Source organism: Micrasema longulum, unplaced genomic scaffold, assembly GCF_059751315.1.
Source record: "Micrasema longulum isolate JH-2025_06_02 unplaced genomic scaffold, ASM5975131v1 h1tg000180l, whole genome shotgun sequence".
Taxonomy (NCBI): domain Eukaryota; kingdom Metazoa; phylum Arthropoda; class Insecta; order Trichoptera; family Brachycentridae; genus Micrasema; species Micrasema longulum.
The window spans coordinates 1903881-1923385 of record NW_028277385.1 but is presented as its reverse complement, the minus strand read 5'-3'; the positions used below and the strand labels follow the sequence as shown (position 1 = coordinate 1923385).

General features: G+C 32.6%; 1 protein-coding gene across 1 annotated transcript; it reads left to right on the top strand.

Annotated features, from left to right (window-relative positions):
- Nucleotides 1-3784: 3784 nt before the first annotated feature.
- LOC148283898 (putative gustatory receptor 28b) lies at nt 3785-16689 on the top strand. The gene is made up of 4 exons (XM_088243034.1): nt 3785-4234; nt 4324-4395; nt 4540-4629; nt 16567-16689. Exons 1-4 carry the CDS (start codon nt 3785-3787, stop codon nt 16687-16689), a joined length of 735 nt encoding a protein of 244 aa, XP_088099160.1.
- The last annotated feature ends 2816 nt before the right edge of the window (nt 16690-19505 follow it).

Genomic DNA, 19505 nt, shown 5'->3' with positions numbered 1-19505 from the left:
ATTTTGTATCCCTAAAATGTTTGAAGCTATAATTGCTAGCAAAATCACGCCCATGTTTAAGAATATACTAATCGATGAACAGCATGGATTTAGATCTGCCAGATCAACCACCTCTAACCTGGTAGATTATACCCAGGTTATTGTCAAAGCACTCGAAAATGGTCAGCAGATTGATGTTCTTTATACAGATTTTTCTAAGGCATTTGACAAAGTAGATCATAAAATTCTCATGTATAAATTACATGCCTTGGGAATAAGAGATCCATTACTATCATTTATTAAATCGTATCTAACTAGTAGGACACAAAATGTTCGGATAAATAACTATTTATCAACCAGTATTGATGTTACATCGGGTGTACCTCAGGGTGCTCATTTGGCACCCCTGCTTTTCAATTTGTTTATTAATGATGTTGCTAAATCATTCTCTTACTCTCGTTTTTGGCTCTTCGCGGACGACAACAAAATTCTCAAAATAATTCAAACTTTACAAGACTGCTTTCTTCTTCAATCAGACATTAACTCTTTTAACCGATGGTGTAAAGTCAATAAATTAGAACTAAATATTAAAAAATGCAAAATAATGTCATTTCATAGAACAAAGCAACCAATTTCCTTCGAGTACCTATTAGAAAACTCCAAAATTGATGTAGTCAAGTCCATCAGAGATTTAGGAGTTGTTTTGGACTATAAACTGACATACAACGAGCATATAGATAATACAGTAAATAAATCACTGAAATTACTTGGCTTCATAAACAGAATATCCTCTGATTTTACTAATGTCCGTACAATCAAAACTCTTTATTGCTCAACTGTTCGCCCTCTTCTTGAATATGCCTCAGTGGTCTGGTCTCCATTCTATGTCAATCGCATAAATCACATTGAATCAGTCCAACATCGCTTGCTTCGAAAAATAGCGTGGATGCTTGGACTAGAGAGAGATAATTATTCTTATGCTGAAATAGAGTCAATGTTAAATATTTCTAGTCTACAAAAACGTAGAACTAATATTGACTCCATATATATGTTCGGCATACTAAATGGTATAATCGATGTTCCATCATTACTGGGACAAGTAAAATTCAATATTCCGACTCGTAGATTGAGAAACAGTGAAGTACTGTTCATCGATCAGCATAGAACAAACTATGGCCTAAATTCTCCAATGACCCGCCTTTGTCGTATTGTTAACTCAAGACAGGATCTGGACTTTTTTGGTTTAAGTTTACAACGATTTAAACGAGCACTAAATAAATAGTCCAGATCTTGTCTCGATGTCCCTTATGTTTGTCAATGCTTCTTTCTTTTTTCTTTAAATGTTTTAAACTACTCTTTTATTGTAATATTTAAACCTTATAAATTGTATACATGGACTATGTCCGTTAATAAATAAATAAATAAATAAATAAATTTAGTTCAGCTGTAAACAAAGAAAAAAAATCGGTAGTCATACCTGGGTACGATCGGTGAGTACGATTGATTATTATCGATTGGCTATTATTTTTATATGTATGATTATTGCTGTGAAAAATGAACTATTCGGTTTATACCGATCTTAGCCGACTATACATCACTACTCAAATGAAATTCTAAAACAGCAAGCAATGAAACCAACCCACAAAATATTTGTTTCATGGGAAATAGATTTTTTTGATTTTCTTGAAAATTAAGATGCCTTTTCGTATTAAGGTCACTTTTATTAAAAAGATTATGCTTGTATCATTTCGTATAGCTTCTCAGATCATTTCGAATTCCATTTTCCGGACTGCTGGCTGATGATGTTTGTATAGTTAGTACCTACCCAAATGGTGACGAAATCAGCAGTGCGCAGGAGTGTAAATACACAAGCTGTAGAAAAGCAAAGCTTGATCTTAAAAAAGTAATTAAAGTAACCTGAATATTGATAAAATGTCATATCTCCTGTCTAATAGGTCCTATCTCTTATCACCTATAACGACCATACACAAAATTACGTAATGGAATTTACGGTGGTTTGCATTTGGAGCAAATAAACATTATAATAACGGATACAATAGTATTTGGGATGCGAATATCGCCAAATCTAGAAGCCTTGAAAATCCTAAAAAATAAGAAATTTCAAAAGCAATGTACCTACAAGTATACCTCGGTACCCATAATCAATAAAGCCTTTTCTTTGGAATGTTTAAGGAGAAAGCATGTCAGCATATAACGAAATAAATAAGCCTATATGTAATGTTTGACCTGTGCGCAGGTAGGATGAAGGATACAGCTGTGAGTATGTTTTTTAAATATTTTGTATTGAAGTGACAGTAATTAAACCTTGCTTATTTCACGGGTGGATTCTTTTTCCTGGCTATCTACATTATTTAAAAAATGTTGGAAAGGAAAGAATTTCGCTTATGGTATTTTCAAAGAGCTTCTCTGCATTTGCACTGTTTTTTTGTTTATATTTTTTAGTACTTTGTATGCAAAATATAATCAGAACTCTAGATTAGTGTTTCTGACTGAATATGTATCTAAAAAGAGGAAATAATGTGGAGATTAGTCCGCCTTTTGGTCAACTGATTAGCGTGTTTACCTGCCATGCTTGAGGTCTGAGTCTTGAGGAACTTTCTGAAAGTAACACCATTTTGGTGATTTTATAAAATTTTTAACTAAATTTATTAGTAAATTTATGTGGTGATCATTTTTTAAATCTATTATGTGGAAAACTGTAACTGTGATTCTCCACGACACGCAGAAAGGGGATTTTATGCTGTTTCGGACATACCGCAAGATAGTTTCGAAAAGCTGGTACCAGGGAGAATTGAATGTAAGCGACCAAAAGAACGATCTCCTAAAATATACACTGACCAAATAAAGAAATTAACGGGGTCTTCATTGAACAATGCCTTCAACTTGGCCTAGGACCGGGAGAAATGGAAGCGTATCGTATATCTAATGTCCTGAAGACCACGGTGCTCAGCATTGAGTCAAAATATGATAATGAAAACTCTAAAATCTAACATCAATTTTATACAAAGTAAGTTCTATTAAATAGGTACTGTATGTAGGTAAATAAAATATTATACTAAATCACGGAGCACAAGTACAATTGACGTTGAGTACCTACTTATGTAATCTTGAAAGGACTGAAAATTGAATGACTTGTTGTATTTACTAAGAACTCGATGAAAGTAAAATAGAAAGGGGAGCGTCAAAAACATTAAGTGGGTTTATTCATATTATTTGTATATAAAAGATATTTAAAATAACTTTTTCTCAGTCGAAGAAGCACACTTAATCAATGGGAAAGCAACAGAAAATAATGCAATTTTCATCGAAAAATAAATTTAAAAAGGGTGAAACTGTTTTTACAGCACTTTCGGATATCATTTTGATATCGCAGATTTTCGGCCAACTACCACTTAAAATAAAAAATAATAATTTTTTTTCGAATTTCAATTCTTTAGTTTTTTTCATGATTTACGCCTATTTCGTTTACATATTTTTTGCCGACTGGAATGTTATCGCGCCTCCTATGTTTAAGGTAACGGTGTTAGCTTCCTACATAAAACGCATTAAAACGTTCGTCGGGTTAATGGTTATGCTTACCATGGTCGGTTGGGTGCCATTTCGAAAAACCAACTTGATTTCTATTCTGTCGCTTATTCATGAAATTGACAATGAGCTGTTGATAATGAATGTGCAGATTCCGTATAAAAAGACCCGACAAAACATCCGATTAGTTCTATTTCCCTTTCTTTTAGTTGGGTTGGCTTTCATTATTTCCGATCAAACAATAAGAAAATCATGCGGGATGAAACATTTACTGGAATTAGCTCAGTCTATTCCGCTGTGGACGCAGATAATTACTGAAACGCAATTTATTTCTTTGGTTTGTTTGTTGGCGAAAAGATATCAATTGCTAAATGATTACCTCAGCCTATTTCACTCGAGTTGTATAAACTCGAACGAAATATTTTGGGTAACTCCAGTGGCGGCAAAAAGTACTCGCTTCTCCGTTGTAAGACGTATTCACGATAAACTGTGCCTTATTGCGAGAAAAATAGAGGAAGCTTTCTCATTCCAGATATTACTTTGTGTTATGTTGTGTTTTATAACTGTCACAATCAAGTTATATAACTTCTTCGCAACCATTTATAAATTAAGACATAAATGTGTACTCCTGTTTTCAACGATATCCATAATATTTGATGCAATGCTAATTATTCTAATAGCACATTTCGCATCCAGGGCATCCAAAAAGGTAACTACATTAAAAACATGTTCTTTTGATTTCCTCAGTCGCAAAAATAGTTAAAAATAATTAGTTTTTGAAATTTTTATTAATTTCAGTGCGAGCAAACAGCAATTATAATACATAGACTTGAACGCAGTCTGCGGTTTGATGCTAAAGATAAAAATGACGTGAGTGTAAATAAATATTATTCTGAATATTAAATGGTGAATAACATTTTTTGTCTACTTTTCCTTATTTTATAGAGATCTATTAACACTATTAAAAAGTTGAGAGCCTGCTGAGTAACTTTATAAAATATTTTTCATTTTCAGGTTATGATGTTTTCATTGCAACTTCTACACAATAAAGCTAAATTTACAGCTTTTGGCCTCTTCCCTCTGGATGTATCATTTTTGTGTTCGGTACGTTTACTATACTTAAATTTTTTCATTAACTTAACTTCATTTAGGTACCTACTCAATTCATCAAAATATCTGTCTGTCTTGTCTTCATACAAACGTATTCCGTATTCTCTCCCTGGATTATAGTACTAAAGCACTTTTTTTACACACTTTAGATATTAACCATTGACATGTCCCAATCGTTTTGTTTTTTAATAAATGGTTTATTATGGAAACTAGGACCATTCCAAAAACCCTTAAGGTTTTATCTGCCATCTTCAGACGTATGGTATACAAATGCGAAAACTATTTTTGAAATACGCAAAATGTATTAACACAGAAAATTTTATTCTGATACTTTTTCTTTAAAAAAAGCGCCCAAATCGGTTCAGTTTTAAGGTGCTGAAAACGTGACAACAAATCGTCAATTTGTTGACTTAAGTTAGGCATAATCAGTCCGAAGCGCAGTTGTTTTGTTCGCACAGTTTTTGAAAGGTATTTGCGAGAGTTTCATTCTCTATGTGTTTTTAAACACTTAAGTTCATTAATTTAATGTTACTGTGATTAATACTTATTACTGAAAATCACAAGTCAATAATATTTTTTTATAATAATACTTAGATTATATTACGAATTCTTTAAAAATCCGGTGCTGAAAATTTTCTAAAGTTGGTGATAGAAAAGAGTTTAAGGTTCACAGAATGAGTTTGAATAATTTGCATTACCATAAGAATTAAATATACTTTATAATGTAAAAATATCAGCATCATCCATTTCCCAAAACTTTATTTTTATCAAAATGATTTTAATAAAATGATTAAAGTTTTCATTAATTTTCAGTTTCTCGGATCAGTGTCAACTTACATGGTGATAATATTGCAATTTGATTTGTCGGATTACAGCGGTTCTTTGAATAAAGTTAACCAATGTAGAGCCAATGCTTCAGGAAAATTAACGTGAATTAAAAAATCAAAAGAATTCATAGAAAAAATCTTTATTCCAAAAAACAATGGAACTGTGAAATGCATTACCTTGGCGCAAGATTTTTCAGTGCAAAATCATATTAATCGATTTGCCAATGAATTAAATTCATTCCTCTAACATGTAATTTACGTATTAATATAATACATGACACTTACTATGAACAAGCCTTATATTCTGATATAAGAACATATTTTTATATTTTTTATATGGGAGTTGCATATTTTTTTACCTTGCTTGTAATGTACAAGGTTAATATTTAGTTTAAAGGGATAGTAATTTTTTAATATTTTTTTTTAATATGGGAGTTGCTTTATTATTTACCTTGCCTATAATATACAAAGTTTATATTTAAAAAAGTGGATTTTTCTGCAATTAAATATCTTAAAATTTATCTAAACTATTGGGATCAGGAGGGATATATTAATGTGGGCTAATCAGGAACTTCTCAGCATTTGCTCACGTGGAGAGAAAACCACTTAAAACTCTTCAGGAAAAGCCGGCCTGTTGGCAGTAGTCAACAGGCCTTCCGTTTCACTAGAGCAGTGTTCGGCATTTTGTTCCCTACTTTGGTTTATTTTACCAATTTCCTGCGCTATATTTATCATGTATGATACTACCTCTCGTGTGAGTTCTTTAAAGTCATTTATTTGTTTACTTCAAAAAACAATGTTCTATTAAATTGACTTAAATAAAAAACTTCATTTAGTTGATATGTTTATAATATTTAAGGATCAGGTGAGATTTTTCGGCAGTGGCCTGTTTCAGGAGCTTCTTCGCATTTGCTCTAGTGACGAGGAAACCATAGAAAACTCGTCAGTAGAAGAGGGTCATTCGTCAACAGACCTGCCAATCCACTTGAAGAGTGTTCGGCATTGGTGTTCTGCTATCATTATACCTTTTATTCCATCTCTGATAAAAATTTAATCTATCACTGCCCAACTACAAAAATAAAGTTACCAATATATTATCTGCAAAAAACAGGAAATCAACTTCAATAGTTCGGGTTAAAATAGTAATGATTTCTCTAATGTAGTGGGCAGTGTAGGTATTTTATTGTCGCTAATACATAAAATATGTAGGCATTTGTTTATATGTGTGAATCTTTTAATGCCTCATATTGTATTGTTATTTTATAAACACTATTTCAATAACATGTTATGTAAATGGAAGAAACCCCGTGTATAAATATAAAAAATTAAAAATAAATGTCACGCTTTCGTTTTGTAATCAAAATCGTATTTCGCTCTCGTGTCCGCTCTGAACAAATACTCTGTGACTATTGGGCTAACTACTCTGATTTGTAAGCCTTAAACTGATTTACTGAGCGGTACAATATTATTTCCATTTTATTTTCCAATAAATATTTATTTATGAGTAGTTCTCGTTTATTCCTAAAAAAGTTGTATGAATATACTGAATACACATTTCTGTTATGTTCGGGTATTCATTGTTTTTTTTTGTAGCTGTTTTACTTCCTCGCGTTTATTTATGTATTCGTTTACGGAGTTCTAGTGCAAACTCTAATGTATGGGAGCGCGAAGTACGGAATTGGAAAAATGACGATGAAAGTAGGTGAATGCTGCAAAAATGCAAAAATGCTGTCGAAATGCGATCCCTCAGGCGAATGTGTGGTAAAAGGATGTATGATAGGTGCACAAATGTAGAGATCCGTGAAGTGTGTAAGGCATGCCTTATCGATAGAATCAAGAAAGGGGTGCTGCGTTGGTTTGGGCATATAGAGCGAATGGACAGCGAAAGAACGGCTTAAAGGATCTACGATGCAAATGTTGATGGACGCAGAAAACGAGGAAATTCGAGAAAGACATGGCATGATCAAGTCCATCAAATACTTGAAGATGGTCATGTCAAAAGTAGGAATAATTAGCGTGCGTGCATGAGAAGATGTATGAATGTAGAGGAAGCGAGGTATGTATGCCAAGATAGAGTGTTATGGCGTTCTATTCTCTATGCCTACCCCTACGGGGAAATGGCGTGATGGTTTGTTTGTTTACAAAACAGTTTACAAAGAGGAAAAAACTGATAAACATACATGAAAATAGGTCAAGAGTTCATAAATTCTAGACATTATACATTATTTTAATGAGGAACTTCAGCCCTACGGGAAATCGGATACAAAAAATATTTTCATACGCGCGGTAAAAATTAAAGCATTAAATTAAATGGTAAAGTTTCTTAAAAATGTACAAAAAAAAAAATATTAATAAAAACAAACTACTTTAACGGATTAAAATTTATTGCAACAGAGAGGGAAAACATTTTTGAGAAGGGAATATGGGAATCTAGGCATTTACAGGGCTTATGACCTGTCGTTGGCTGGTTTAAGTAACCACTTTACACACTGTGTAACATTCACCATTCTGCCTATGTTTGAACATCCACATTTCCTTAACTCTTCCATCTGTTGACTTTGTAAAGTGGCCACTTAAACCAGCCAACGGCAGGTCATAAGCCCTGTAAATGCCTAGATTCCCATATTGCCTTATCAAAAATGTTTTCCCCCTCTGTTGCAATAAATTTAAACATGAACCACTCCCAGCCAGTCTGCAAACATTTGGACATACTCAAAACATTGTTACTTTAACGTACTCTACTTTAACTTTTAACGACGTTATTAATTCATATGAATCAACCAATGATAAGAGAGATGTGAAAGTTTTCCGGATTACTTACCATCAACGGACCAATCCACAGAACTGACCGAGAAGAAGCGGAAGAAAACTTGAAAAATCACACTTGGAGTAGTTTCAGAAATACAAAACTTTGGAAAATCATCGCTCGGACAATGCGATACATAAAAATAAAAAAAACTGGCTTAGTTTAATAGTCTACTAACATTTTTTTTTTTTTTTAAACCACTAAACTTTCTCATTGTACTCGTATTATTGCCATTCTAACTAGAGTTAGTACGTCGTACTAAGGCCGGCACGTGTTTTTTTTAATGAATTTGTGAAAAATTTCGTTAACACAAAAGTACTTTTTAACATATTATATTACTAACGTTTAGACATAAACAGATAGAGGTTTTGACATAATGTTTATCTGCCTTCATTAGTAATTAAATCCTCCGACTCCTCCTGACCAATGGCATAAAGAAACGAGGCCAGCACTTTTTTTAGCTTGACAACGCCACCACATTTCTATATAATAGAGATAAGGTTGTATATTTGAGATCCAATAAATTAGCCATGTCAAAAAAAAACTTGTACCAAACAGACAAAAAAATGTGTGTTGCTAAATGTGTCGGTATATTATATTTTGTCAATAAAAAAATGTGTGATATAAATAAATAAAAACCAATGTCTTATTGTTTTGTGTGTTTTTTTGTAATTTAAATAATTATATTGATGTCTTTGTAGATATCTCTTGAAAGAACTCCATAGTTAATTATTTAGATAAAATTATCAATAAAACGTCTTAGCTTAGTTTAACTTTGATTTAATTTGACCAAAGAGTTCTTTCGCCTAAGAAGGCATCTTCCTTAATTAAATAATTAGATGTTTATTTTTGACAAACTAGACAATAGGGAAATATGACTTTTTTTACAATTTTAAACTAATGAGTATCTACAAAATACTGTCTAGTAAAAAAAATATGTTTTTACTACCCATTAGTAGCATTGGCCATGCCTCTAATTCGCCACGATTCGTGTAAATTTTGAGCTTTGTTTGTGACCGTTTAAAATTTAAATATAATATCGTCACGAATCTTGAAGTCACATTTATCAAGGCAAGACCTCTATATATGTACGTATGTAGTGTATATAATAGGCCTTCTTGTATCAAGGCAAACATGTTTTGTTTTTATAGGAACATACTTTTTAATAATTTGTTTTTTAAAGTTATGTATGAAAACATTTCTCTACAATATCATGTGAAAATGCAATTAATTTTTCGAAATCCATTTTATATTTTTTTATCGAAATTCGAAGCATGTTATACTTTCCTGTTAGTGGTGTTTTTTGTAAGACCTTATTTTTAAATTTAATGTAATCAGTAAAAATAACATATGATAATCAAAATAACAAGCTCTTTTACAAAACAGGTTTGCCATCTTTTTTACGCAAAAATTCCTTAGTTTATGAAAACTCATCTCTTGTATTGAAATTTTGATTGAATAAATATATTTTTTCCGTTTTTGCTTTGCAAGGATTATCTTAACCTTGGAAAGTTTTCAAACTAATTTATTTAATACCCCTCTTTATTTTACGTGAAAAACGGGGTTTTTGTAAACAATGTGAGTATTTCAATATTTTTAGAGTTACACTGGAACTTATTCCTCTACACGGGAGACACTTTCTACACATTAAGTTTTCTTGTGTATAATAAATTTGGGGCAGGAAAAATTTTAGTTGTTTACCATTTATTAAACATGTTTTTTTTTCTTTAATATGACAAAATACTTTAAAAAATCTTTACAGCGATTATTCACTATCATATAATTATATTAGCTGCCAAGTAAGTAAAAGAGCGACGTAGGGCAGTTTACTAATTAATATTACTATTACGCATTATCAAACTTATGTTAACTCTTAAAAGGCTGGGCTTCGAATTTCTTTACACGCGGTGATGTAACATTATAGTACCTCAAACAGAATATTCTGAAGTTCAGACTACTGAAAAAAAAAAAAAAAACTATAATATTTTAGGTCTGTGATCGCAAAATAAATTATAAATCATAAATACGCCGCGCCTGTCATATAACAAACGTGTCCTCAGGTTTACTGCCAATAACCGACTGATCAAACGAATTCCTTTTCTTGTTGTTGTCTCTTTCACACGAACACCGGCCACAGAACAGCGTCTCTGTCTTCCTTGTTAAACGCTATATGTTTGTTCTCTTTCTTATACAGTAAAACAAACTTATTGTGGTATTGGCATCACCATTCATATAATTATCCTTTGCATAGTAAGGAAACATACTTTTTTGAGTTAAAATGCAGCATATTTATACAAATTTTAATATCTCTTTGAAGATTACCAAAAATACAAATTCATAATTAAAATAAAAAAAGAAAGATATATGAAGTCTTGTATTTTATGTAGACTCGTGTTACACCACAGCCACTCAAGAGTTAAAACAAATTTTATTTTAGTTTTTGGATCGTGTTATATAGAAACCGTGCTAAACGAGGGTCCAGTGTATTTGATTGTTTCAATGTTGCGTCCAAGCATTCTTGTTTGTGTGAGATAGTGTGTGTTATTTAGGGCCTTGCTTATAAACCTGTCAAAGTTACGCCTAGGCATGGTGGTAAAAAAAGGATGGAAACATCATATTTATTCTACCCCTATTACTATACCTAGGCGTAACTTTATGCCCAGTTTATGAGTAAGGCCCTTAGTGTGTAGTGTACATAAGTGGGTGAGTATTTGTGTATGAGTGTAAAGGGTGCGTGCGAGTATGTGTATTTCTCCGGGTTTTTTTGGTCTGATAAACCAAACAACGAAAGTCCGAAAGGCAATTAATGAAAAATGATTCTAAAAGCCATCCAAAAAGACCTAATTGGCCAATAAAAATTAAACCGAAGGACCAACATATGCCATGGACAGCCGACTCCATACCTGTTAAGAGGACCAGAAAGTTTCCAACGGCCGAAAGCTGGGTGAGATTCGAATGAGGGTTGCGAACGAACAAATAAACAGAAACAAATTTTCTTTTTTGATAATTTTTTTATGTAACAAAACAAGCCAATTTTCAAAAACATGAATAATTGGAGGTATATTTATATCTAAAGGCGACTGCGCAACTCGCGAACTGCTTTCTTCTTTCCGCGATTCCAGGTGAACGAGTCGGTTTTTTTTTCTTATCGCCATTTTGTTGGTCGAATCTTTTTCTATACAATAAACCAAAATTTTATAAAGAATTGTCAAAATTAGAGCAATAATGGCCAAGAAATGAAAAACTTCGAAAAATTCAAGCTATTTGTATTAAAAATTATTTTTTTTATAAACAGACATTGGTTTAGTTTATGTAATACATCTTTATCTTCAATTTTTTTTTTATCAAGTCGATATCTTTAGCCGTTCTTGAGTCATCGCGGCAAAACTAGCGGAAAATGATGTTTTGAGAAAAACGCAGTCAAAGTTTTGGAACAGGATTGCGAACACTGCCGGCCGTGCACAGCCTAACATTTTTGGCTCTCCTGAACTTAATTTTACGAATATCGAAGTTTTTTTACTCCAAAATATTTTGTTCTTATTTTTTTTTACTAACCGATTATGTAAATAAAACCAATATAGTTTTTTTTTTAATTTCAAACCTTTCTGGTACCCATATAAGACAACTCTATCAAATCGTTCCATACGTAGATAATATATACAATATCTACAGAACAGTATTTATACGAGGATGACGGTAAACACATATAAAATAATTGGATACTTGCTAATCAAGAAAAACACTATAATTATGTTCCACCCTGTAACTTAACCCTTCAGTTGCCTGTTGTACATGCTGACATATTGCGCGTATATTAATGGAAACTTATGGTAATTATTCAAATATTCATCATCATCATTAAACCCCTATCTGCACCAGATGGTGCATAGGGCACAATGGAACACCAAATGCAGCGTATCACAATCATCAGTTGCATGAAGGTAAGGTAATCAGTCTTACGCTTCAGGTTCCAGTCCTGGGACAGTGAAATATTGCAGCGCAAGCGCACCCTCCATATACCCGAAAATTGTTTCAAAGGCCGAGGGTCTTTCTATAGGTTTTGCTCATACTTTTTTTTTTAATTGGTCAATAATAAGCTTCAACTAGTTGCTTTTTGAAATTTATATTTAACTCTTGTGTGGCTATGATGTACCTGACATGAGTCGATATAGAATACAAGACTTTATATATCTTTTTTATTTTTTTAAATAATGGAGTTGTATTTTTTCTTATATTCAAATCGACACTTTTGCACTGGATTTGGAAAGTTTTTTTTGTTATGAATGTGTAAGAATATTTATCTATGCTATGCGGGGAATAATTAAATAAATAAAAGTGATCCCCTTACAAAAGAAAGAACACGAGAATAGAAAATTCAACAATTATACGGAGACGCTGTTCTGTGGCCGATGTTTGTATGAAAGAGACAAAAATAAAAGAAAACGTTGGTTCACTCAGTCGGTTATTAGCAGTAAGCAGGGGTGCACGTTAGTTAAGTGACTGGGGTATTCATGATTTTTCATCTATTTTCCTATAACAGGCCTTAATGATATTGCATTTTTTATAAATTTTGAAAAAAAAAAATTTAACAGTATGACTTTATGCTTTTTTCAAAAATTACTGTCCTACTGAGAGAAGCCATCGAGTCGAAAACAGTTGACCAGGATTCTGGCTCTGGCTTCAGATACGATATAATATTCTTAATTAAAACATAAATAAATAATGATGCTTTGGGCCTAGCATTGGTACATTAATTACCAAAATAATGCAAAAATCTTATCCACCAAGTAGTACAGTACTTACAAACATAATTGCTTAGCTACTCTCCAATCACGTCGTCTTAGTGTTTCTCAGTGGGGCGATTTGAATTAGAAAATGTTTTTTTTCTTCTTTTATGACAACCTTAATTAATCTATGGTGGGTCCTTTAATCTGTATTCCAAACAAAAGAAAAGCCAAGAAAGTTTATTTTGCTACTCAGTACAAACTTTTAATGACCCGAATTGGAAACAACTCCCAACTTCTATAAGGCTTAGTAAAAGTGCGTATCTGTCTATAACAGTTTTGATATGCTACAGATTCAGATTTTCAATCATGGCAGCCATTTTCTACTTAGGAATCGATTTATCATTACCAATGTTTGTAAGAATAATTACAATTTTATTGGGCATATTTCAGGCATCCAAATTTTTTATAAATTGTAACGAAGAATATATATATTTATATATATATATATATTTTAATAAAAAGAAATATAAGCGATTTTATAATCAACCCTACTATTTCAATTTTGGTGGCCATTTTCAACGAGTTGAAAATGACTCAATATAAGAAAATGGAAATCAAGTTGGATTAGAGTGGGATTTGAACATCGGCCCGTGAGTCCGCAACACTAGCCGCGGGACCATAACCCGATTTTTTACAATATTAACATGAATAAAAAATTCATTCTTTGAAACAAAAAACAGAAAACAATAGTTATGAGAAAATATAATAAAAAGTGTTCAGTAAATTAGAAATAACTGTATTTTATTGAAATAAAATTAAATAAATTAAAAAATAGTGTAGGTATTAGACCAAATCAATAAATGAAACATAGTATAGTAAGATGGCAAGTAAATGAAACCAATGAATAAATCTTAATTATAAAAGGCTTAAGTACCTATATGAATCTAAAGAGATCTCACTTTCTTTTCCTTTTTCTTTGTGTTATTATTGATTGAATTTTAGTGAAAAATCATTGTGATTTTAGCGAAAAAAAAATTATCTTAAATATTTGTTGACGTTTCGTTTTAACTTGGTTAAATTTTAAGCCTTTGTCCTTGTATTATTTGTATTCGAAAATGTTACACAAACTATGAACTTGATGGGTGTGATGCACTCGAACGCAATTTGAACCCACCTATCTCACCTCTCGCACAAGGCACTACTAAAACAACGCAAGCTATCAATATGTCAGTCATATTACTTAAACTACTAAATGGGAGGAGGTGCGACGTTATCAATTGGGAAATTAAGAACTACGGAAAATTGGATACAATAAATATTTTCTTGCGCGTAATAAAAATTGGACCACAAAATTGTACCGAAAAGTTTCCTAAAAAAGTACGAAAAAAAACATTTTGATACAAGCGTTCATATGAATCAATCAATTATGAGAAAGTTATGGAGGATTTCTGATTTGTTTGCCGTGAATAAACCAATGGGCAGAACTGATCGAGAATAAGCGGAAGAGAACCTTTGATCATTAACCATTAAAAAATTCTAACGCTGATAATACAATTTTTTTTTGGCTTAGTTTATTTTGTTTATTAAGAAAAACAACAGCAATACAAAGAAATATACACAACATAATAAAAAAAACAGAAAATAAAGCCAAATCAGTTTTTCACATTAATACAATTATAAAAATCCAGTTCAGTTAAATATAATTTATAGAAGTGCATGTGTGCGAGTTTTTTTTTGTGTGTGAGGATGCGTGTGTAAAAAAGTGGAGTGTGGTTTTGGTAGGTATGTGAATATGTGTGTGATTGTATATGGGTGTGAGGGTAGGTTTAAGGACAGGGTAAGTGTGTATTTGATATGAGTGAATGGAAACAATTCAAAATTATAATGTAAAAATATAAATATATTTTTTTTATAACGAAACATAATTTTTTTCAAATAATAGTTTTTTAATTTTGTTTTAAAAGTGAGTTTACTGTAATTAAATATGTCTATGTTATTGAAAAATAAATTATAATTACGCGTCAAGCGAATCAGAGGAGAGTTCTGAGCATAGTTGGTGCGAACTGTGGGTACATGGAAAAGAGATAGATTCGTGTGACGGGTGCGGTAGCCAGGTACGTTAAGGGCCAACTCAGAAACCAGAACAGGACTATCAAGACGTCCATTAAGAATGTCATGTAAAATACCCATATCTAATAACAAACGACGATCCTCAAGACTAAGTATATTATGTTTATGACAAGAAGTTTTATAGTTAAGGTCCGTAAAATCTGGATCTCCAATTGAGATGTCTCAAAAATGTTTTCTGAATATTTTCAAGCCTTATCTTGTGTATGGAATACTGGGGAGACCACACAGAGGAGGCATATTCAAGGAGACTACGAACGTAAGCGAAATAAATTAATTTGATACTACCAATATCATTAAAAACTTGGCAAGTGCGGATAACAAAACCTAAGTTTCTGTGTGCCCGGTTCACTATATTTTCGATGTGGTTTTCATACGTAAGTTTTTTATCTAGAATCACACCAAGATCACGAACACTTTCAACTCGTTGTATAGCTTGATTACTTAAAAAATATTGATGTGAAATAGGTTTGGAGCTACGTGAAAAAGAAATGAGTAAACATTTTGAGACATTTACATTTATGAAATTTTTTTCATAGTAATCTGTTAATCGGTGAAGATCGTCTTGGAGATTATAGCAGTCACTAGTATCTTTAATATTCAAATATATTTTTTTATCGTCAGCATACATCAAGAAATTTGAATTATGGATGACTGCATATATATCATAAAGGTAAGCATTATAGAGCAAAGGACCCAAGTGTGAACCCTGAGGAACTCCCGATGTAATATCTATAAAATTGGATCGAAAACCTCCGAGTACGACAGCTTGGCTCCTGTTGCTTACGTAGGATGATATCCATCGATATACGTCACCTCGTATTCCAAGGTTAAGAATTTTTCTCAGAAGGATGATATGATCCACACGATCGAATTCCTTTTCAAAATCAGTGTAATAGTTGATAAAATAAAAATAACACTGAGCTTCATCATTCTAAAAGAAATGAGCGTTTAAAAATGTACCGGGTGTCTCACACCGCGCCAGATAAAACGTGTTTTTTTTAATAAACCAAATGATCCGAGAAGAAGTAATAAAATCGAAAAACACATTTAGACGGTACCTAGTAGGTTAAATAATTCAATCCAAAGAATCTTACCCACATAGATAAAGGTGTGTAACTAACTCTTTAATATCATAAAAATCAACAAATGAAAGAATTGAAGAAATATGATTGTTCAAACATAGACAAAACGCGAATGTTATACAGTGTTTAATGTTACCACCTTAACTAGCTAATTATGGTTCGCAAACCCTGTCAATGCGAAGACTTCCATACCCCCTTCTCAAAACGTTATTCATCTGTGTTGTAATATGTTGATCTTAATAACTTTTCATGAGGTGAAATCCAGTCCCCGTCTATAACCATTTGGACAAACTCAAATCACTGTTGATAAAAGTTTTCTGTATTTCCTTGGTGAAAATATATTATTCTTTTGACCTTAGTCCGAGGGCGTGGCATGGGGAGGGTTAAGCCACCCATCCAGTTACGAAGATCACCGGTTCGCTCCAGTTCCTAATGACAATAGCGTGATGGATTCTAAGATTGCATTCGAACATCTTCTCTAAACAACGGGATTTAAACCTTGATTACTCGTTTAAGGCCTCCCTCGGGACACTCTAATCGGATTAAAGTGTTTTGGGGAATTTGGAGAGACTTCTACAACATAATTTATCCACGTATGTGTATGTGTTTTGCGAATATATTGGCATTGTATATTCCGAAAGCAGATTTCAATGTACATTATGTTCAAATAACGGAGAGCTCCTTCGGGCAGCTTTTCTCGTTCGGCAACGAGCAACTTTTTCGTGAATGTGGGCACCGCCAAGGATACTTATCGCGCCTTTAGAACGAAAACAACTTAACTCAAAAAAAAGCTCAAAATGAGTTAAGATCATAAAACGACTTCAATGAACATTATCCATCTTTCTGCATTAAAAAAAAGCGCAACATTCGGGTGGGAATACAACAAAACCGTTACATCGGTCTCTTTGTTACTCAGAAAATTTAGGTTCCGTGTCAGTGCGGAATCGACGCTATAAGTGTTGTGTTTATATTGCTGTGTGAGGAACGCAACGCAGACAAACATATAGTGACCGAAACCCGGTTGAATTGATTTTATTCCGATACAAATGGCAACTTTACTTTATTTTTAAAATATCAAAACTACCAATTTAGCGTTGTGATTGATTCGTTCACACTTACCAATAATCTTAGTGACTTATTTAAGTTTATGTCATTTCGTGAATAAATAAAAACATAAGTTTGGTGACTTGATCTGACCTAATAAAAACTATGTCATTCTCGTATTTATCAAAGCGCATTTGTTTGTTTGTTTTTTTCAATCCAATAATGACTCATTAAATAAATGTCTTGTTTAAACTTGTAATAATTTATTTTTAACGCTTTTTTTCCTAGATTCATAGCTGAAAGCCTTCAGTATAATTTTTAACTCAAATTTGGTGCTCATTTCGAAAATATGAAACAATCGACGAAAGAATACGAAGGTGTCACAATTTACATTCTTCTTTTGTAGTTTCCCAAAAAGTTGATTTTTTGAGTTGAGTCGTTTTTGTCCTAAATGTTCGTTATGTCCTCGGATGCGGTGTGCGATATGTGATGGAAAGGCTGTACCTTATGTTCAACGCACTTTTATCATCACCATCAAACTCTTATTTGCACCTGGTGGAGAATAGGGCACTACATTGCTAAATCAAACGCAGCGTACATCGATCATCTGTTATACAGGGAGGCCAGATAAAAGATCTTGGCATCATTTTTGTGACTTCCCTGACATTTCATAATCAGATCGAAACAGGTTTTTGGTAATACACGAGTACTGAGAATTCTTTATTTACTCGTTGGTGCGAAGTAAACTTGAGAGTGGCTCGATGATTTGGGTACCGTGTGAGTTGAAGTACTCTCTTATGGTGAAGAGGGTCTAAAAGAAATTTCTTCGGTTTCTCTACATGAGGGAGTACGGATATTATCCATAACTTTATCCTACTGAGTTTCTCCAGGGTATTTTTGGTTACAACAATTTGAAGACCAGAAGGAATGTGTATTTAACAACGCATTTCTTTCGATTTTTGCGCGGTATTATTGACAACCCTAAAATTATGCGGAGCATTAGCTTTTATGTTCCGGATAATTACCACAGACAGCGCCAACAAAGACTGTTTCATATTCCAATAAACTGGACCAATCTGCCACTGGTTATGCCTGTTGGAAGGGCTATCTCTATGTTGAACAATATTACTTTGGACATTGAAATTTTTCACGTCTCTGGGTGAGTTTTTTGTTGCAAGATTCTTTTACTTTTTTCACTTAATATTGTTCTCAAGATATTATGTACACCCACGTGTTATTTTTGTAGAGCCCTAATTTTAATGACTTATAATTATTATTATTTCTATATGTATGGATTAAGCAACCCTATTTTGTAATGTACATATATATGAATGCAAACGCAAACAACTTGTTTTTATTTGTATATTTGTGATATTTGTTTATTATGTGTATTTATGATTTATCGATTAAGCTTATACTAACTTAAATTCTTAAAGCTCAGAAACATAATATTGGAACAACGTTTGGGACTGTGGGAAAAATAAAGAACCATTTATTGAACCCATAAGATAAGAATCCCCTGGAAACGGAAGCTGTTTATAAACTAAGTTGCCAAGGATGTGATAAAGTGTACATAGGAGAAACAGCGCACAGCAAAGAAAAGGATTGACGAACACAAAAGAGCGTGTAAACTTGGGCATCCTGACAAATCTGCAATAGCGGAAAACTTTATAGACACCGGACATTTTTTCGCCTTTGAACCGAAAATTTTGCATAAACCCAGTAATTACAGTGCACGAATAATAAAAGAGGCAATCAAAATACACAGACACCCAAATGACATAAACAAAGACGACGGACTTAAATTAAACTTAACATGGTTCCCAGCATTACATACTACAAAAATGAATAGAAATGTGCCTACTGCCAACTGAGACAGGGTACAAATAACTTGTACTTAAACGTACTTTTTTTTACAAAACACTCAGTTTACCCCGAAGATGGCTCCTGCAATGGTAGCTAAAACATCGGAATAAATCCAACACACGCGGTATCACTCAAAAAAAATAAAAAAATGTCATTTTTGAGACTGTTTTTCTCCTCATTGGTAGACTTATCTATTTTTATCTCTGATTTCATATTATTATGTAAGTACTTATATGTCATTTTTTGTTAACATACTGTCTTCAATTTCATGTCTTTATTGAATATACATCCCTTTATATAATTGTAAAAAAATACCTACATAATACTTATAAGGAAACGATAGATAAAATTTTACACTGTCGCAAAAACCATCAGTAAATCTACGAAA